Source organism: Macrosteles quadrilineatus, unplaced genomic scaffold (genome assembly GCF_028750875.1).
Source record: "Macrosteles quadrilineatus isolate MER2022 unplaced genomic scaffold, UCM_ALF_1.0 Scaffold_4__1_contigs__length_99947679, whole genome shotgun sequence".
Lineage (NCBI taxonomy): Eukaryota > Metazoa > Arthropoda > Insecta > Hemiptera > Cicadellidae > Macrosteles > Macrosteles quadrilineatus.
In genome coordinates this window covers 13,562,449-13,584,534 of record NW_026542597.1, presented here as the reverse complement: position 1 = coordinate 13,584,534, position 22,086 = coordinate 13,562,449, and the positions used below count along the sequence as shown (strand labels likewise).

General features: G+C 34.0%; 1 protein-coding gene across 4 annotated transcripts in view; it reads right to left on the bottom strand.

Annotated features, from left to right (window-relative positions):
- Positions 1–11,428: 11,428 nt before the first annotated feature.
- Positions 11,429–22,086, bottom strand: part of LOC128991901 (putative sodium-dependent multivitamin transporter) — a 48,848-nt gene continuing 38,190 nt past the window's right edge. For all 4 annotated transcript variants that reach the window (XM_054415173.1, XM_054415176.1, XM_054415175.1 and 1 more), the window contains 10 exons: positions 20,318–20,539; positions 19,716–19,940; positions 18,279–18,394; positions 16,977–17,081; positions 15,147–15,284; positions 14,649–14,823; positions 14,089–14,313; positions 13,411–13,580; positions 12,961–13,159; positions 11,429–12,289 (listed from right to left, as the gene is read on the bottom strand). In XM_054415173.1, the coding sequence (XP_054271148.1) occupies positions 12,233–12,289; positions 12,961–13,159; positions 13,411–13,580; positions 14,089–14,313; positions 14,649–14,823; positions 15,147–15,284; positions 16,977–17,081; positions 18,279–18,394; positions 19,716–19,940; positions 20,318–20,539 (1,632 nt within the window). In that variant the 3' untranslated portion in view covers positions 11,429–12,232. The remainder of the gene's footprint in view (positions 12,290–12,960; positions 13,160–13,410; positions 13,581–14,088; positions 14,314–14,648; positions 14,824–15,146; positions 15,285–16,976; positions 17,082–18,278; positions 18,395–19,715; positions 19,941–20,317; positions 20,540–22,086) is intronic.

The window sequence follows — 22,086 nt, the reverse complement described above, 5'->3', positions numbered from 1 at the left end:
AATGTGGATATTATTTATAAACTTAAAGCTTATGTTTATAAATCAAGCATTCTGATAATCCATAAAACAAAGTCCATACAACTAAAATCTAACGATCTAACAAACAAATATTTTTTTTTAAATTCATTTAAAATACAAGAAATTTTGTTGAGGGATAGATAACTGTATTGATTTATTTTTATTTTTTATTATTTATACCCAATCGATTAATATTTTATAGCCAACTTAACATTTTTGGGTTTATATTACCAGTTACTATATCTAGATAAAAATTAAATCGATATTCTTGCCGTAACATTCAGACATAACTAACATTCGAGGGAAAAATAAGAATCGTAAACAATATGAGTGGCTTCATAAAAGTAGTTTATTGTTTCTCAAAGTGCCTTGGCAGTTTATATGAGGGCAGAATAGTAGGGAAACATTTTGTGGGCTGGATTTATGTTTTAAGTGTATCTTTTCTATACCGTGTACTAAAGGCACCATAGTTACCTATATTTTACGTAATTATAATAGGTAAATTAAGTTATTAATTATAGTAGGTATATATTATAATTCAGTAGATAAGATGAAGACCTATAACTTTGTCGAGAAAGTGTGTTAATTTATGAAAAATGTATGTAACATGTAAATAGAAATTTTCAAAAACGAATAAGAAATGTCAATACTTTTCTTGACTCTTGACATCTATTTCCTGATGCACAAATGCAATAATTCAACCCAGCATAACCCAATCACAACCTCTGTCGCAATGTGTGTATTTGACGTTCACTTGCTGTTGATTACTCATGCCACTTCAAAATGTATGTTATGTAATTTCCATACTGTAATAATTACTTTAATAATTGAAAACTCCAACAATTACCAAAATCACTTTAGTATGTTTTAATTTTAATTACCATACCATGTGTAAGATCCAAAACAGGTACTGTATTGCGAACACAACAAATCACATAGCCTAGCCTAAAGAAAGACAAAGAATAAATATAATATGGAATTTGGCAGAAAATTTAAATTAATAATACACGTTTTTATTTAATTAAAAATAGTAACTTTCCTTGTAATGAAATATAATTTTTAATTGTTGTACACATTAAACATAAGTGATTTTTAAAATAAAATCCCTTTTTTGTTGCATTAGCTTTAGATCAATTTCTTTGATTCAGACAGTTTACTTAAACCATAGATAAAAAATGGAGTATGTTTTATCTATGCTTAAACTAACAATAATACATGTAGAATTCTATCAAAGTATTATAAAAATATCTGTACAGAAAATATTTTAATATAATCAAAATTGATTAATCATCATAAAATTGTGGATAACAAGCAATATTGTTAATTAAGTTCAGCTTAGTAATCAAACATAATTATAAGCATCAAATGAAAATGTGTAGAAGCGTTTGTCTGATAGTATACAATTGTAGCTAGCAAGCAAGAGAATCATATAAAATCTAATTTTATTGCAGCTCTTCCCACTTTCAAGGAAATTTCCCGTTTTACAACACACTCGATTCCAGTGCAATGTAAGTTAGTAATTGTTGCTTTTGCTTGTATTTCAAACATTTAGACATAACCTTTCATTAACATTGTATATCAGCAGATATGTAGCCAGGGGATTAGGGGCTGAAGCCCCCCCCCCCCAAATATCTAAGGGGGGAATAATTATGTTTTGCAACTGCAGAACTGCATATCTTATTGTAAAAAATCAGTCATCAATTTTTTAAGGATCCTTACCCTAATGAATTTGGCTACTAAATAATTAAATAATTATTCATAAAACAAATTCAATAAGCACTTAGCCTATAACAACGTTATACGATTTTATCTTCATCAATTCCCATATAAATAAATAATAAAAATGCCTTTGTTTACGAGCGTCTTTCGGTACAAGAACTGTTTTACAAAGCAACTCATGTCAATATAACTAACTTAAAAAATATACAACAATTATGATACAAAAACAATGTGTATGACAAAACAAAATTATAGGACATATATAGCAAATAATGTCTATTTGACATAAAAATAAGGTAATTGACATCCTGATAAATCAATACAATCATATTGTCGCTAATTCTTCAATGGAATTTTGCACAAAAATGTTTCCTTACTATTTACTAACCAAGTAACGTATTTGCATTAGTATGATTATCAATACCCCAACTTTATAAATACACGTATGATTGTGTTGCATCATTTTCTAGACAGTCAAACAAGGTTTAATTGAAACTAGTGTTCATGTTGCTCGAATTCGAGCAATTGTAAAGTATTACAGGATTTGCAAACCAATAACAATCATACTAAGCTATCAACATTTCAACAAAAACACACCTACCTTCCCTGTAGCAGCAAACCTAGGTACTCATATTAAAATTAACTTAATGTTTTTTAAATAGGAAAAAATGACAATTTTCAGGGAATATCTTTGTAGAAATTAAGCCAGGTAAATGGAAATTCGCTTAGTCTGAAGGTTTGCTGCGGATACACAATTTTAATAACAGCAATGATTGTAGAATCTAAATTATCACTTATTTCCATGAATTTATATAACAATTATTTCCTGTAAAATATAATTACAGCAGCTCAAAAATATTGGACAGACTCGGTCAACAAATGACGTAACTGAAAGAATCCAATACTAATGACATTAACATATAGTTTGATAGTTCCATTTTAATCAATGTTAAATTTTTACATTCGGGCGAGTGACATATTCTATTTATGTTTATGATCCATACCGTTCCTGTTCTAATAATCATGCAGTATTTAATATATTTGGACCAGCTGTGTGGAATTGTGAAATCAAAATTAATTTGACAGTTAGTTCTGCTTGTTTACATTTTTAAATTTTGTGGGTTTGTTCTTTGTTACTATGGATACCATCAATAAATATTTCACTTTTAATTTCTGACAACAGTTGGAGTTCCATAACAAATTTTGTTTCCCATGTTAATCTTATGGATAAATACGAAACTTTAAAGGGTCCCAGGGCTTCACTCTCTAATTGTTTCCCTAAAAAGAAAGTTTCCTGCACAACTTCACGTTACGCTCTTTCCAATGACACCAAAAACATGTCAATCGGTTCAGTAGTTTCGGAGGAGTAATTGTCACAAAAAACCTGCTTGCGTATTAAATAAGTACTAGAGGTCGTCCAGCGGTCGAAAACTCGACCAAAAATATGTAAATGAAATTAAATGAAAAAATTAAAATTATATGAAATGAAAAATTATATATTTATTCAGACAAAGTTAGGGCCACATGGCCGTTTCTTACACTATGTCATGTACAGTGTAAACCCCACACTGTAAATAAAACATGTGATAGGAATTTGTTTAGATTTTCTGTTTATATTTTGTTGTTATTTCGTCACCAACATGGCAACCCATAACTCCCATGTTATTTTTTTAAAGTTTTCAAATTCATTTTTTGTGCTTATTTTTTAGCCTATTTCAATTTATAAAGGGATTCTGCACATCTACAGGAAAATATCTTTCCAACAGTATGTGTAGATTTTCCCTGCGATGCACACGAGCTGAGAAAAAAGGTTTTAAAGAAACATGCTTGCCTATTAATATATAGATAGAAGATAGATAGATGAGAACCTACAGCGCCAAATACAAAATAAATCCTGTACCAACAAATTCCATAGCTTTTAGTGCCAAAAGTACAAGACATAGGAAAATTTGTTGCTGTGCGATTTTAAACAACAAATCCGATACCATAGTATTTATTCATAGCACCAAATTATTTTACCGAATCAAAGTGTTAATGGCAATACCGAATAACTTAGAAATTCTATTGTACCGGTCGGTATATATTATTTTCATTTACAATTCTCAATTTAAAGACAGTAAGAGAAGAAACATCATTTGGCGGCGCTAACACGATGTCTGGCTGCAATAAAATAAAGTCCTTCTACACTCGGATGAGCCATTCCGCCAACTTATACTACCACTTGTCTTTATATCGTACACCGAGCCTTGGAGCACTAGGTAATAAGTACTATAAAAGTCTTTTGGGGAATCTAAACTAGTCGTTGAGTATTGCAAGGAAACCTACATAAATGTATCTCAAATTATCATTGCTACTTAAGTTTATTCAGCAATAGTGTTTTATAACTGTTTTGAACGTGATTAAAACCCAGAAGATACAAGGCATCTTTCACACAAGTCACTCTTTAGCCGGAACCATTTAAAAGTTACAGATTTTTAAGGATACTATAGTTGCTCTGCCTGTGCTTTGCTACGGGGTGAGAATACAGGAGAGAATAATTTGGTTTTTAAAAATCTACGGAAAATATTATTGAATTCTGATATTTATTTACTGTGGGTGTTATGCTGAATTTGTTTGTTTTGTATCCAGCCCAATACTTGTTTTATATTAAATCATGTGTTGTTTGTTTTTACACATGACATGACAACATGTACGGACATGACACAAAATATCTTGACACTTGACAAATTCCACTATTGAAGTAAGATTTATTAAACAGCTGGGTTGGTAAATTTTCTTCATAAGAAATACACATTGGGATTTTGATGGCCTGTGGGGCAAAGCCCTAGGACTTTTATTACAGGAATTGGTGAAAGGGGGCATCTACTCCAAAATTACCTACTTAATTTTGGCTGTTTGTAAAAATCCCACCATTATTAACAGCAGATTTAATTGTTTCATAGAATATTTCATACAATCACATGCTAAATCGGGGGCTAAATCTTTAGTGTGACTTTGAAATACAGAATCAATCAGTACAGTTTAATTTTGTCTTGTGGCGAAAACTTACCCCTTGCTTTCCAAGGTATTCTCCATACATGTTCATGGTATTCTCCATTGAGACACATGTTTATGGTTAAATTTTGTGTCAAGGTCCACCAACCTCTCAAAAATGACAAGGGATGCAGAAACCATTTTAAAAATAAATATGGGAACCAGGAAGATTTCCTTAGTATAGTATGAATAAACGTTGAGTACAAAAGTCATGGAATTTTACGACATAAATAAATTAAAATCCCAATGGTGCTATGAGCATGCAGCTATATAAAGCTGGTTATGACACATATATCTTGGATTTGGCAGGCGATGCGAAGCCTCATGTATAAAGTTGGATGGATTCCATAAAACATACTTTATTGATTCATAAAACATACATTTTATGTAGCTACAATAGTCTATTAAATAACTCACAATTCTCTAAATTCCTTTCCATAATCTTCAATATATTTTTTTTTGCCGAGTATAATCAATAAAAGATTATTTACGAGATTGTTTCAATGCAAGCTACTACTAAGAACACTAAAGTATCATGTGCAATATGTATACATGAATTAAAATATCATCAGTAATAGCTCAGAGTATTACTCTGAGGTAATAGTAAACAATTTCAATACTTTTCAGTATTTATTTTTTTCCATAAGCCAGAACATTTTGGGAACCAAGAGATTCCTTCAAAAGTTTTAAACTGAATTGAAGCATATCTAATCACTCTTATATCATGTAGTAAACTGTGATATTATAGACAATTGTACTACACTAAGTTTAATACTTTCAGTTTTAAACTAAAAGTTCAATTAAAATAAACATACTGGAAATGATTCTTTCCCCAATGTAGGTTATTTTACGTGGTTTGACGTTTTACTGAGACGTCAGCTAGAGTCAGTCTTTTTGGTCAAATTTGTCTTTTTAAGACTAAAATCCAACAAGACATGAGAAGTTTAATCGAGGTATTTTGAGTGACAATAAATGTTAGTTCCTAAGTAAATACATTTTGTATGTATTTTAGGAAATCGCTCATTTTGGATGGTTAAGATAAAAAATCTATATATTAATTTGAAACTGTTTTTCTTTGTGACAGCTATTTTGAGAGAACGGCTGGGCGTAGAAACTCGGTAGAGGTGTCTAAAGAAAGGTCCTGGTCTGTAGATGAGCCATCAAAAGAGAAACATGGAGAATTCCCTCGGGGCTCTGCCCCAGTGGCCTTTAAATTCCCATCCCTTGTTATTCTTATGGAGGAAAACAAGGTTTTTGTCACAGCTAATTTGAGAGAACGGCTGGGTGTAGAAACTTGGTAGGGGGGCCAAAGAAAGGTATTGGTCTGTAGGTGAGCCCTCAAAAGAGAAACTAGGTAAATTTCCTTGGGGTTCTGCCCCAGAGGCCTTTAAAGTTCACTCAGCAATTTTGTTTACATTATGACCATATGGATAATTTTACACTACTTTTAATGAACCAGCTGTTTATATTAAAATTGTATTCAAAGGTCTACTGAAACTGTCAAAATTAAATGTTTACATTATTATTTATGATTTTAAATTGATTCTCCACTGTATGGCAAGTTTTTTATAGTTTCAACAAAATGATGAATACGTTTTAAATGTTTTGTTCAAAAATCTATGCTTTATTGATCTTAGAAAATTTTAAATTATGAAATAAGTGTGACATATCATTTTCAAAGGAACATATAATTATTCCTTATCGGGTTAGCTTATATATATTGTAAGGTTGGCACTTGCCTTTTTTTTCCTACTTTCAATCACCATTTATTTTTGAATTCAAGAAAGAACACCAGAAATTCATTTATTGGTATGAAAGTTTTCGATAATCGGGTTGAAAATTGTGTCATAGATGAGTAACTTACGTTGAGGATGAGAGCTGTGTGTAAGTTTTGGAATAGACTAACTACGGAGTATGTTTCATCTATGGTTTTGGTGAAGTAGGTGAACTAATGTCAATTCAGGTATTTAAAAAAAATGTGTAGGCCTACAGGGTTTTTACTTTGATGTACACATGTAGCTAGGTCGAAAAACGCATCTAAACCTCACTACATACACATACAACACATTCGGAAACACAACAGTGTCATCACATCTCATCGCATTTGCATAATTTGTTACCAAGGCTGGACTAGGTTATGGATTTGGTTCCACAAATGTTCAAGATTTGTGATCAAATTTCCTACAATTATGGTTCATTCCATCCACGAAAACATGCACAGCTTTATGTGGTCGGTATGGCCAGGCAAAACTACCCCATAAGTTAATGAATTATCAAGTAAGAACAGGATGATTAAATACATGGGTCGATGTGGCAAGAGAAGGAATTAAAATTCCTTAGATCGAAGTAAGAATGTTACTGCTATCTGGAAAATCAGATATTTTTATCAAATACAAAAAAAAAAACTTATTTAAATGCTAAAAAAATTCTGTATTTTTATGACCAAAGATGAAGATTTACTTATAAATCTGGATACAATCTGAATGATTTTTCTAAAGCAGATGGAATTAATTAGTTGTTAGTAATAAATATTGACTCTTTCCGTAACATGAAAGACTAATTATATGAAGGAACTCATTCTCCCATATAGTGAAAGTGGCTTTGACATGAAACAAACTCATGGACAAACAATTATAAAGACTCCTAAAAAACCTTTTGGGCAACCTAAAGCCGATTAAAAGGTAGGAAATATTGTGTTAAACGAATTCAACAATCACGTTTTTTAGGGAACACAATCGTCATACTTATTATTATGCTTATCCTCCCTTCATTTAACTAAGATTTTCATGACTTCACTCTATCTATCGCAGTTAGCGATTTACATTAAAATAAATTTACATAAAACCTCAAGATTAACCGTCGATTTCGACGGGGTTCCACTAGTCTATATATTAATTTGAAACTGTTTTTCTTTGTGACAGCTAATTTGAGAGAACGGCTGGGTGTAGAAACTCGGTAGGGGTCTCTAAAGAAAGGTCTTGGTCTGTAGATGAGCCATCAAAAGAGAAACGTGGTAAATTCCTTTGGGGCTCTGCCCCAGTGGCCTTGAAATTCCCATCCCATGTTATTCTTATGGAGGAAAAACGGGGTTTTGTCACAGCTAATTACAGAGAAAGGCTGGGCGTAGAAACTTGGTAGGGGTCTCTAAAGAGAGGTCTTAGTCTGTAGATGAGCCATCAAAAGAGAAACAAGGTAAATTCCCTTGGGGCTCTGCCCCAGAGGCCTTTAAAGTTCCCTCTTCAGATGTGTTTACATTACGACCATATGCATACATTTACACTACTTTTGAATGAAACAGCTGTGAATATTTAAATTGTGATTTTCTAAATTTGTCAAAATTAAGTATTTGCAATGGGTTTTTTTCTGATTTTAAAATTGATTTTCTTCTGAATCGTGCCATGTTTTGCAATATAATGTTCTATTACCAAATCAGTGGAAAATCCTAATATCACAGTAACTCTTAAAATTATTTCTTATGGTGTTAACTTATATCTATTGTATGGGTTGGTTTCTGCCTTTTTTACCACTTCTTGGAGATTACACGTAGACGATATTCTTTGGCATATTGCATCTGTAGTAGACGATACTTGGTTGGAGTAATTTTTAAAATTACAATGGAAAAAAGTGAGAAACACTGGACAATTTTATATACTAAAAATAAAACTGAATTAACACTGTGCTACATTTCTTGAGCAATAATTGAAAGAGCCGATTTGCAAACAATGGAAACAGGAAAGTCATAGAACACAACCAAGTACAGTAGGAGAAATAGAAATAATGTTTGTTTTTTTCTTTCATTTATAATCGTTATTATAGACAACTTAATGCGGCTATGAGTGGGGAAAATTTGTAGAAAACACTAAAAAACCAGGTCAGCTTTTGAAAAAAGATAAGATATTTACAAAAATGTTTGATTATATCTAACTGCTGTGTACATCTTGAGTATTTCCATAATCTTTGAGTCGACTCTTATAAAGTCACTGGCAATTATGACTGTTATTCGGTTCAAAAAAACGCCTGTAATGCTTCACAATTAATTGCTCGAATTCAGCAACAGGTAGTATTATTGAATTCTGATATTTATTTACTGTGGGTGTCATGCTAAATTTATTTGTTTTGTATCCAGCCCAATAATTGTTTTATATTAAATCATGTGTTGTTTGTTTTTACACATGACATGACAACATGTACACATGACACAAAATATCTTGACACTTGACAAATTCCACTATTGAAGTAAGATTTATTAAACAGCTGGGTTGGTAAATTTTCTTCATAAGAAATACACATTGGGATTTTGATGGCCTGTGGAGCAAAGCCCTAGGACTTTTATTACAGGAATTGGTGAAAGGGGGCATCTACTCCAAAATTACCTACTTAATTTTGACTGTTTGTAAAAATCCCTCCATTATTAACAGCAGATTTAAGTGTTTCATAGAATATTTCATACAATCACATGCTAAATCGGGGGCTAAATCTTTAGTGTGACTGTGAAATACAGAATCAATCAGTACAGTTTAATTTTGTCTTGTACCTGCGCAAACTTACCCCTTGCTTTCCTAGGTATTCTCCATACAGGCTATTGAGACACATGTTTATAGTTATTTTGTGTCAAGGTCCACCAACCTCTCAAAAATGACAAGGGATGCAGGAACAATTTATCAAAATAAATATGGGAACCAGGAAGATTTCCTTAGTATAGTATGAATAAACGTTGAGTACAAAAGTCATGGAATTTTACGACATAAATAAATTAAAATCCCAATGGTGCTATGAGCATGCAGCTATATAAAGCTGGTTATGACACATATATCTTGGATTTGGCAGGCGATGCGAAGCCTCATGTATAAAGTTGGATGGATTCCATAAAACATACTTTATTGATTCATAAAACATACATTTTATGAAGCTACAATAGTCTATTAAATAACTCACAATTCTCTAAATTCCTTTCCATAATCTTCAATATATTTTTTTTTTGCCGAGTATAATCAATAAAAGATTATTTACGAGATTGTTTCAATGCAAGCTACTACTTAGAACACTAAAGTATGAGGTGCAATATGTATACATGAATTAAAATAGCATCAGTAATAGTAAACAATCTCAATACTTTTACAGTATTTATTTTTTTTCATAAACCAGAACATTTTGGGAACCAAGAGATTCCCTCAAAAGTTTTAAACTGAATTGAAGCATATCTAATCACTCTTATATCATGTAGTAAACTGTGATATTATAGACAATTGTACTACACTAAGTTTAATACTTTCAGTTTTAAACTAAAAGTTCAATTAAAATAAACTTACTGGTAATGGTTCTTTCCCCAATGTAGGTTATTTTACGTCGTTTGACGTTTTACGTTTGAGACGTCAGCTAGAGCCAGTCTTTTTGGTCAAATTTGTCTTTTTAAGACTAAAATCCAACAAGGCATGAGAAGTTTAATCGAGGTATTTTGAGTGACAATAAATGTTATTTCCTAAGTAAATACATTTTGTATGTATTTTAGGAAATCACTCATTTTGGATGGTTAAGATAAAAAAATTGATTCTTTTGTTATAATTTGTAACTGGTTAATACTTTAAATTTGACAGTTCAATTACAATTTTCAATTATTGTTGTTTTGAAAATGTTTTTCAATACAAAATTCTCCCTATACTACACACATTTAAAATTGATAAGAGCTTCTGTATAATGCCTGGCATAGCTGAGTTGGAAATATTACTCTATAATAAAACATTTCTCTTCCTTCTCGCCCGGGACAGAATGTTACGATGTACTCCGGTTGTATATTCCAAGCGTTTTGCGTTTGTGAATTATTAAAACCAAGACACGATCTACTTTCTCTGTATTTCTTTTGTTTTTTTAACAAGAAAGTCTGCATTTGAATTTTACATGATCTTGTTTATTTGCAATAACACTCACTAGTTTGAAAATCTTTGAATATTATGTTGCAAAATTCTTGTAAAATGTTCACTTGTTTAGGTGATATTAGGGGAAATATTTTAGTTAGTATAAAGAGTGGTTGGGAATAAGTGAATATGCAAAACAAAAACCTGTATCAGCAAACTAACGCATTCTTTCTCCCATTAGCCTTATGTTAAAATTGAACACCTTTCTAATTAGTTTTAATAGGAAAAACATCATAATCGGCAACCAGAGGGAGTAACTATGGGTTTTTATGGGGAAAATCACAAAATTGCAATAACTTTTGCACCAAAATGGGGTGTGTACCATTCTGTTTAGAGTTCAAATTACCATAACATACTAAATTTTAATCAAAATCTTTCTAGCCTTTTTTATAAAAATTGAACTTTTTCTTATTTAAGGGTTTTTATGGGAAAAATCACTATACAAAATTTAAATTTAAAATAATTATAATAGCCTGGATATATTATGCATTAGTACTCAACTCATAAGCCAAGTTTCATAAAACTAGGACAGGTTTAGTCAAAATTCTTGTACACATCCACACACAGACGTCCCTTTGAAAACCATCTTTTCGGTTTCAGGGGGAACCAAAATGGATATTTTCACCCAAAACTAAAAAAGTTAACAAAAATAATGTTGTCTCCATTCTATGTATAAAAGCAATCGTAATACGAGTAATTTATCTGTGTGATAAGGAAAGGCATGGATTATAATTCATAACGAGATGTACGAAAATATATATTTATTATAAACTCAAATGCATTGATAACAAAATAAAAAAAATTACAATGTTAGCCTATAAAATACTTGTGCATAGAGGCCCTTTCATGTTGTGAATAAAATACTAAAGTTCCTTTGTTCATTTAAGTACATTTGTGTAACAACAATAACACAAAAACCTACTCCTTAAAAATTGTTTACATAACCTAAGAATTACACAGTTACATTTCTATAAATACATTTAACTAAAATTAACAGTATTCAGCTCAAAGACCAATAGTTTAAAAATGCATTTGTACAAATAAACTTTACATGTTCAATGGGAAATTCATAAATTACCTTATCTAATTTCTCGTTTCAATTGAACCACGATCACACAATTTCATCAATATTGCAAATTAAATTACCCATTCAATCAACTTGTACAATCAACAACTTTCATTTCAACTGCGTCATTATTAAAATAAAATAAATTACTAAATTCATTCCATTACCAGTATTAGCACAACACTGCCACTAATTGCACATGAGTTACGGTAATACCAGAACCAATATCAATAGCCCTTATGTTCGGAACAATTTTTTAGATCACAGGTTAGTAAAACTGTTACAGGATAAAAATGCAAAGTACGGCCTTACTCATGGACGTAGGGCAGAGCTCCAGCCGCACTCTGAGCAAATGGAGTATAAATCACATACTCTGAACTTTTGTAATTCTCTCATCCTACAATCCCCCTACCACAACCATGTCGTATAACTAAAGAAATGGAAGACATCTTGGAATGACTTGATGAACAGGTGAATCATGTGATCATAAATGCACAGAGAATGTATATTCTGCTTCCTTCTTCTCTTCTCTGTTTGATTTCTGAAAAAATAACACTTTTGAAAACATAGTGTTAAGGTAGGGGTAAAAGGGAATGTTTTATTAACAATTTTTACACTCCGCATATAATGTTTACCAAAATCATGTACAGTGTTTACTTTTTTATATGCCCCATATTCATCTTAGAGTAAGGCTCTAGCACAAAAGTGTTGTACACATGACTTCAAGCTAGTGCTAGAGAGTAGGAGCATTATCACTGAGAACATTATTGAATGGAATGGCTAGATTTGAGCTTGGGACCTTGGGGACCAAGTCCTGCGCTCTACCACTAGACCAGCTTGCCCCCTATAAAGTTTGATTAATAGCAACATTGACTTTTCACCAAGATAATGGAAAATGACCTTGATTTCGTTGTGACTGCCGGAAGATTTTTGATACGTTTTAACTTGAAGCAATAACAGGATTGTCTTGAATACACTTGTTAGCAGTACTCGATTTGTGGGGGAACGCGGTGAAACGGAGTTCCATTACCTCTATATCGGGAAGATAAAAATATTTAAAAGGTACATAAATAGGTACAAATCACAATAAATAGGTTACAGTTCCGCGCCTCATTTTTCACCAATCGAGCGCTGCTTGTTAGTATAAAATATTGACCAAACTTAAACAATTTAACACGTTAAAACAACAGAAAAATTCTCAAGGTGCCTTACCATGTCTTTTTCAAGTTTTTTGCGTCTGAGATATTTTGCGACAGGAGGTACAAAAAGATCAGGGTTCAATTCCCCAGGGGGTCTTCCACAGGCTGAGGCTAACCAGCTGACTACCAGTCCTACCACCATTGCAACACCAAAACTTATCACAATGTAGTACAAGTAGCTCACTCGGTACAGGTAGAAGTATTCCGTTGGCCTAAAACATTGAAAAATCATGGTATGTGTGGATGTAAAAATAAATACTCAACTGCTTTTATTCATTGGGGTATTAGAGTAGTTGGCATCATCAAATTGTCGTATGAGGTTTGACCCAATATTGCCATTTTTTTCTTTTAATTTAGGTTATAAATTTGACTAGCCCCTGGAATCAAATTTCCCTCTCTTGAAACAAACTCTTAATCAACCGCATGGCCTTTGGTGATTAAAAGAGATAAAGATTAAACTTACTGGCTTGTGGGGGTGACTGTGGCAGCTAAAACAGGAGATGCAGCGTAGATGGTGAGGTTAGTAGAACACCCAGCGGTGCTGAGAGGTAGTGTATGTAGAGGAGGCTTCGGACCTCCAAACCCTAAGAGTAGAGAAGAGACTAAACCTACCAGTAGACCTAGGACTGCACCCTGCAACATCAGAGACACAGTAGATTATGAGGTGAGTAGAACATAAATGAGTTTACAATTTTGGAATGCATCATGCACTGTCAGGGTCCATGTGTAATTTGCTCTAGTGTGAATCTAACTCCTAACAAGAAACTCAGCTGGTTTTGACATTGCAGTACATCAAAGCAATCTGAAGAGTCCCATTCCTCTATTTATACCGCTGCCATCATTCCTCTGAATTGTTTCTTTCGGAGGACCTCTGCTTGTGTCTCACATCCGAAATGAAGAACGGAGTGGACAATGGACATCAGCACCTGCCATTTGCCACCAGTCCACCAAAATTTCTCATCAACTTGTTCAAATTGGATTCAACCTTTCAAATTTCTTGTTGAAACTACAACGATAACTTCACATCAATAACATGTGTTTAGGTCAATTATACCTGGTTTGTGAAAGCATGAAAAGTCTTTGGGCATACTAAAGACCAACACTGCATAAGATTGCAAACATTGCTCTCAAGAACACTTACCGGTTCATTAGCACAAGGACAAAACATGCCGAGTGTGAAGATTGCCAGAAGTGGTCCTCCCACCATGCCAAAGATGGACAAGGATGCTTGCAGCACTCCGCCCAGCAGACGAGAGAGGAACGCGACTGCTATGCATATCACTCCGTAGGTGAGAGCCAACATCTTGGACAACTGAGCGCTGTAGGCTGCTGGTACTTCTTGGCCTGACCACAACAAGTAGAGAGGCTGGAACATACCTGACATGAGACAGCAGCAGAAGTAGAATTGTTCCTTTTAGTGATGTGTCGAAACCCAACATTAAGATGAATTCAAATTGGAGTTTTAGGAATCAATCCTCAAATCTGATATTTAACTCTTTACATGCAAGAGATTATCCCATGAAATGAAATTGAAAACACTTCAAAACATTGTGATATTCCGTATTCTCACCTGAATATTATCCACACTTAACACACTTGTACTTTTTTTGTTAAAAGATAAATGCAATGTATTTAAAAAGTTAAAGAAGGTCGCATAAAAACCTGAATTGGACTGTTAAAAATTAAAAACAACCCACTCACCTTGATATAGTCCTCTAGAGTGACGGCTGCCAGAGAGTTGAGACATGCAGACACTGTGCTGAGAGCTGCAGAGAAGATACCAGCCACAAATAGACCAGACAGTCCCGTCACATCTCCCATAGTCTCCACAACAAACAGCGGCATCAGCTGATCCCTGCTACTGATGCGGCCTGAACTGCAAAAAAAGTTTGCATGCTTTACTGTTGTGCACTTTCCAAATAGCAGATTTTCTCGAAGGAAACCCTTCTCTGGTTTAATAATATAACTGATTTAAGAAGAAAGCTGAAAGATGTTTTTGAACTGTACATGATATGCATTATCTTCTTATTTAATGCTTTTGCCAACTTACGGACTTGATGTTCGTGTAATACAAAATTACTATTAACGGTTATTGTCTAATTTCTTATGCTTAGGATAAAACCAGTAATCTTTTGATTATTCTTAGCAATATGTTATAAATCCTTACAGAACAGAAGCTAAGCAAGATCGTCCACTTACAGTACAGGATCACAGTTGTAGTACTTTGAGTATATGGCCAGGCCAGAGAATGCAGTGCATCCAGACAACAGGATGAGTATTGGAGTAGAGATCCACAGGGACCTCACTGCTGTTTTGTAGTCCTTCATGGTCATGTATCTGAAGTGAGAAGCAAGCAAATATATAACGAGGTAAAAAATACATTAGTCAGTACAGTGGATTCTATTTTGTCAACTAATTTGCAAATTTGTCAACAGGATTTCTGCTCTGCCAGATTTTTGGAGTAACCTCTAAATAAGTCATTATAGAATATTATAGAACAGGTGAACAATTGATTCAAAGTTTTTTTTACTAACATTCTACTCCTTCTGCAGAAACACCCTTGTGGGGCTACATATAAAATAAATTGTGTTTTTGTATTTGTGTACTATCATTGACTATTGGAAACTGAAGTAATCATAGCATCTATATGGAGCTGTCGTCAATTTCTGATTGAACATAAATCTGTGAGCCAGTCAGAGAATCTAGCTAATGTTTAAAATCCTATTTACATCTTATTTTTTGTTTCAGACCAAGTTGATGGGTCATAAAAGTTCTATAGCTCACATAATTCACTCCATTAGTTTGACTTGGTAAAAAGGTTTGTGTATTGGATATAAAATAGTAATTTAGATCAACACAATCTGTTGGTGGCTCATATCAACTACGACAATTTTGATAAAAAAGCTGGCAACAACTTTTAACATGCAGATGGGTTGTCTAGTTGTATCAATAGTCAAAGGTTATCAACTGACTGCTAATATTTTCTTGGATAAGTTAGTCGTGTATCTATTCTTTTGACTTTGATCAGTCCCCATTGGCGCCGACTTACGAGCGTTACTTGTACGGCCGCTGCAGGCCCGGCGGCCGACTTATGAGTGCCGCTTGTGTCACCGCTAGGCAGCGCCATTAGTTATTTAGTTATTATTATTTTTCGCCCTTTTTGTTTCTTCTTACTATTATAATGTTTATAAATATCTTGCTTCTTGATTTGCGTATTTACTCATTTATAACAAACAATAACAAACAATTTTGTGTTGCCATGGAAACCACATATCACCAAAAATCAGCTGCGGTAGGGTAACAAACAATTTAAAAAAATGTTATTACTTATAAAAGTACACAACTTTTAATTTTTCTACGTAGGGAATTGATTGAACTTTATAATAGTAGTGTTATTTGGTGTCTGGATTAATCTTGGAATTTGTATATCAAGTTTACTTTCAAAATATTGTTTTAAAAATTTTTATTTTTATAATCTTTATATATATATTTTTTTTAGTTAAGAACTTTGACTATCCAATTACCACTTTTCTGTAGACAATTTTACTGTGAACAAAATGGTGAAAGAATTATTAATTTATTGCCTAAGGTTTTCTTTCTAGCAGTTAGAGTAAAAGTCTACAAATTCGGTAAAATTAATTGCCGCCAGAGGGTGCTGCAGGTAGCGCATTAATTCCTTCCCCAATGGGTTAATAGTCTCTTTAGCTTGATGCCAGAGAATGGAATATCAGATCCAGATGCAAGATTATTGGGGTTTTGGAAGTTGTTTAGTCATCAGGATGGGATGCATATCTATCAGCATTCTTGTAATCTCTCATGGTCAAATAATATGGCTAGGTCCCCTCTTGTATTGCTGGTGCATGAGCAAATGCAAAATTTATTTTTAAATAAACTGCAAAGTGTTTGATTTGTTTATATTTTAAAGTTCAACTCCTCTCTAATTATATACAATGAATTAACTGATTGTTATTAACAAAAATACTTGCTACAAATATCCATCAAATGTCTTCCTTTCAGTACTTGACTCACCTCTGTACTTGCGTCTGATTGACAGCGTAGAGAGACAAGAAGGTGAAGCCTCCACCAATCAGCAGAGAAAAGTACGTGAGCCTCACGGTAGGGTCTGGGTTGATGCTGAAACATCGGCTACGTTAGACTGGACTCTGGACTATCCTACAGAAACAATTATTTTATCTATGTAGTAGTGGATTTGCCTGACCACATAGGACTTGTGTGCTGAACGTATCAAGGGGTGAGCTGCTAAGGTACAAGAATTAACTATGTATTTATGTAGGCGTTGAGATGTAAACCCATGACTTGGCTATCTTGGATTAGTAGTTACACTACAGACTGAGCCACCAACTCACCAGTCTAAGGTATTGAGTTCAATTAGCTCACCTGTGGAAATCCACAAGTTCACAGGCGTATATGTATACCACAACACCGATATTTCATCTTCAGACTTCTTCGGAGGTTGGTGAGATATTGAACACCATGGAAGTACCCTGATCATTTCAATAACTTTCCTAATTATTTGAGCAACAAACGAATAATTACAAAATTTCAGAGTGAATATTTTTAAAATTTACAGTTCATCCAGTTACCTCTGCTTGATTTTAACTATTATAAATATAATCATTGTCGTATGGGAAAACTCCGGATTGCAAAGAATAACTAATGATAGGGGTTTAAATACCTGATCCTGGCAATCCAATTGTTGTATTCCACAACTAGTTTCAACCTAGGAGGTCATCATCAGGTGCTTACAAGGATGATGACTTCACATGAAGGTCATCAGGATTGAAAGTTTTTTACACACATACACAAAAAAAATTAAAAATTAAAACGAAGAGCGGACCGGTGTTGGTAATGCGGAAGTTGAGTCTAGTCTAGACTGTAGGAATTTAGGATACATTGTCTCTCCCCTCCCCTCCCCTCACCAGTATTTCTATTATGGTGTTGTAGGTAATGTTTGAATTAAAATAAAGTTGGTCGTTAAAAACATTATCCTTATCTGATTTGAGATTTGAAGGCTCTATATATCTCGAAATTCTTCCAGGGTGTTAATTTTAAACTTATCTTGTACCCTATGTACAATTTCCAAGTTTTCATTAACGCTGCTGTAATTATGCTGATATGAAACAAGATGACCTCCTAGCAGGTCGAAACTAGTTGTGGAATACAACAATTGGATTGCCAGAATCAGGTATTTAAATCATTATTATGTTATTATAATCAGCTGATATAAACAAATATAATAAGCAACAAGCATTTCTCATGAAAAAAACAAAAACTTAAAAGAACAAAAAAAATTTGGGTGCTGATGCTTACTTAAAAAACTGTATTCGGTCTCCCTTCTCAGCAATCTCCCATATCTGACTGAGACCTCCTTTCTGCTTTGCTGCTGTGAAGATTATGCTGATCACTGCTGCGAACATTAGCAGCGACTGAAACATTATCACATCAATAATCATCAGTTCAGTTTCACAAGTATGGCAATGCTGACAACACACACAGTAGAACTTCTTTAATCCGAACTAATTGGGACTGGGGGTTGTTCGGAGTAGTGAATAGTTCGGATTACAGAACATATTGTTGTTCTTGCATAACAATAGCTAAAATGGATCGTAATTGTTTCGGGAAAAGTGAAAAATGCTTTATAAAGTAAAATACAGTGTTTATTTAATACAGTAGTAAACATAGTGAATAAACAGTACTGTACATTAATAGAAACAATTACGTTGCATATATAAAAAAATACAGTATACAATAAAGAACTACTGTACTGTGTATAAAGTACAGCAATTAGGTGTTTGAATTAGTGGACGTTCGGACTACGGGGGTGCGGATTAAAGAGGTTCTACTGTATATAATAGTTATTTGTGCAACCAGTGAGCAAAGGGAGCAATTGACTCACTCGAGAGAAATACTTACTCACGAGCCGTAGGCGAGTGAGGAATAATTTCTCGAGTGAGGCAATTGCACTTTGCACTCGAGTTGCACATTATATTTTTCCTACAGTTACCATAAAACAAATAAATTGGTAAACAAATATTTTTTACACAGAAGTGAACTTTTAATATTACATTTAATGATACAACAGTACAACAGCTGACCAGCTGATTTACAACCAGTGCTAGCTGCCAACGTATTTCGCGCGCATGAGACCTCGTCTGCATGTTACGCGCTCACTATTTCGTGCCTTAACGTTGCAAATCTGGAGTGAGTGAGACAAAGTAATTTAGAGTGAGACAATGTTAACATGTGTTAACATGTGAGACATTGTTGCTCACTGATGAGCGAATTGGCCATTTTGCTTTCTCAAATCAGTGAGAGAACATGTACATTGTTAGGTAACTGTAGGAAAAAAATATTTTCCTATTGTAAGCCAGCTGGCAAACACAAATTTAATTTTTTGCAGATTTCATTGTCAAGTGATTTATGTCAGATTGACTGTTCATCGCTCGTACAGAAAGTAGTAGCTACATTTGATGACAGCGGATATAAACTATATAATTAATTCTCACACTCTAATTTAGAACCAGGGAAAACTATAAGCCAATTTTCTCTAGCTCCAAATTTTCTTTCAGTTTTCAATAGCTCTCGATCAGTTCTCCATTTGTCCACTCAGCAAGCTAGTGTTGACATTATTATATTTCTATTACTTAAATCAGCTGTTTTTATTATTTAGCAGTCTAAAAGTAAAAATGTTATTCTGTATATGGGTATTTTTAAGTCAAATGTTTTTTAACAAATCTAAAACCGTACCTGGAATACATCTGTCCATATGACAGCCTTCATTCCTCCCAGTGTGCAGTAGAACATACACACAGCTCCCACCAGTATGATGGAGATGTTCTGATTGAGTCCAGTGAGAGCCTCTAATGCAATGGCTGGAGCATACACCACAATACCCATGTACAGCACCATCTGTAGTGAGTACATGAGCGAGGCACAGGTACGAGCCTTGCTGCCAAACCTCAGGTACAAGTACTGCAAAGAGCAATCAAACTCATTTTTACTATTGACTGCACTAGGCCTACCTGTATTTTTTTAACTAGATATATTTTGTTGATTTAATTTTGTGTAGTTAACTACACTATTGGCATTTTTTACAATTTTGCAATAGAAATGTCAATACTCTGGTCTAGGTTTTCATCCAACATTGAACTTTTGTTAGCATCATTTGATGGCCCAATGACAATTGGCTTCTATGTCTGGTAACAATTGCTTAGTATCAAACCATCAACACTGTAACCACTCCACTCGACTACCGAAACAATTAAAATTATCACAATAAAGGACCATATCTAATATTTCTGGATTTGGTAAATAAAATAAAACACAAACCAAACAAAAACAAGTCATACCTCATAAGCAGAGGTGGCTTGCAGCTTATAGAAGACTGGGAGGTAGAGGTAGGCGGCCACTGGAGTCCACAAGAGGTACGCAAAGTTGATGATAAAGAAGAGAGTGCTGTACATGTAGATTTCTGCTGACACTCCTAACAGGGAGATGGAAGACATGAAACTAGCCATCAAAGAGAAGGCCACTGGTAACATACCTTGGTCCTGGCCTCCTAACAGATACTCCTGGACAAGTACAAGAAACATGTGTAAAATAATTATGTTAAGTTAATGGGTGAAGAAAAGAGTTCTGTACATTTAAATCTCTGCTGATACTCCAAGTTGGGAGATGTCAGTATCTTCGAAAACTCAAAGAACTTAGTAAAGCATGCAACTTTAACCCTTTGAGTGCCAACGTCCGGGGAACCGGACGTTTTTAAAACGAGCCAAAAGTGCCGACGTCCGGCCGACCGGACGTTTTTAGAACGAGCCAAAAGTGCTAACGTCCGGCTGACCGGACGTTTCGTAATGATCGAACAGTTGTCATAACAACCGAATGGATACTCGGATTCTTTTAACCCATATATTAACATTGAGTCGAAAGTTACTAGATGCAATACATCGATTTTCGTTGGTCGAAATATCGAAAATTCGATTTTTACGAAATTTTAACCTAAAAATCGCCAGATCGCGCTTGGCATTTTTAGCGCGACCTTCAAGAAAAATCATCGGCATTTTTTGAGCGTTACTTTTATTTCTCGCCTGGCACTCTAAGGGTTAAACATATTGAACCACTGCTAATGAAAATCGTAATGATTTTCTCCAGATTCCTGTCTTCTAGTTGCCAGTTGATTACGTGAATATACCTCATTAGTAAGCTTTATAAAAAGTTTGTCAAGAAAAGATATAGCCTTGGTATAAGAATCAGCCTCTGAGATTATTTCATAGCCTATATGTTGTAGTCCACAAAGCTAGTTAGAAGTTTTAGTTGATCATCTTCTGCAGCACATAACTTATTTCTTCCATGAAATTCTTGAAAGTGGTTTTCCAATGTTTCCACTGACGATCAGAATGGACGGGTCATTAGTGTCCAAAGATAGGCACTCCGGCTTGAAGAATTTATCCATTTAGATTTCTTGGAATAAACTTGAATAGAAAAGATAGAATACAACTTGTATAGAAGAACTTGTAATAATATAGTTAAAAGATTAAGTTGAATAAATTGTTATGAAAAGAAATGTTTAGAAACCAAATTTATATGGTTTTATTCAACTTAAATCAGCTACATTTGAATTGAGAGAATTAATACAAAACTGTAAACATTGGATACATAAACAAAAACAGTCTTAAATAAAACAGCTGAAGAAATATTTGACAGTACAATAGAAATCATATTACATAACACTGTGCAGTAAGTAATGCCACACGTCGGCTCTGGACCCATGAGCGGGCTTTCAGCTCCTTTGTTTGCCCACTTGTCAGCTCCCTCATTGCCAGCAATACCCCTTTGTGCCCTGGAACCCAACTAAGGATGATCCTGTTGCTCATTCCCAGGGCTTTCATGGCCTGATGACAGTCCCATACAGCCTTGGAGGAAAAGTCAAAACTGTCAAGTGCCAATAGTGCTGCTTTGCTGTACGAGTTCATGTATAGGCCTACAGTGTGGCCTGTAAGACCACGCTTCAAACACACTCTTGCACACTCAGACAGGGCAACAACTTCTGCCTGGAATACTGTAGCCATTCTTCCGAGGCTTACGCAAAACTGCGCCTTCGGCCTGACTCTATATATTC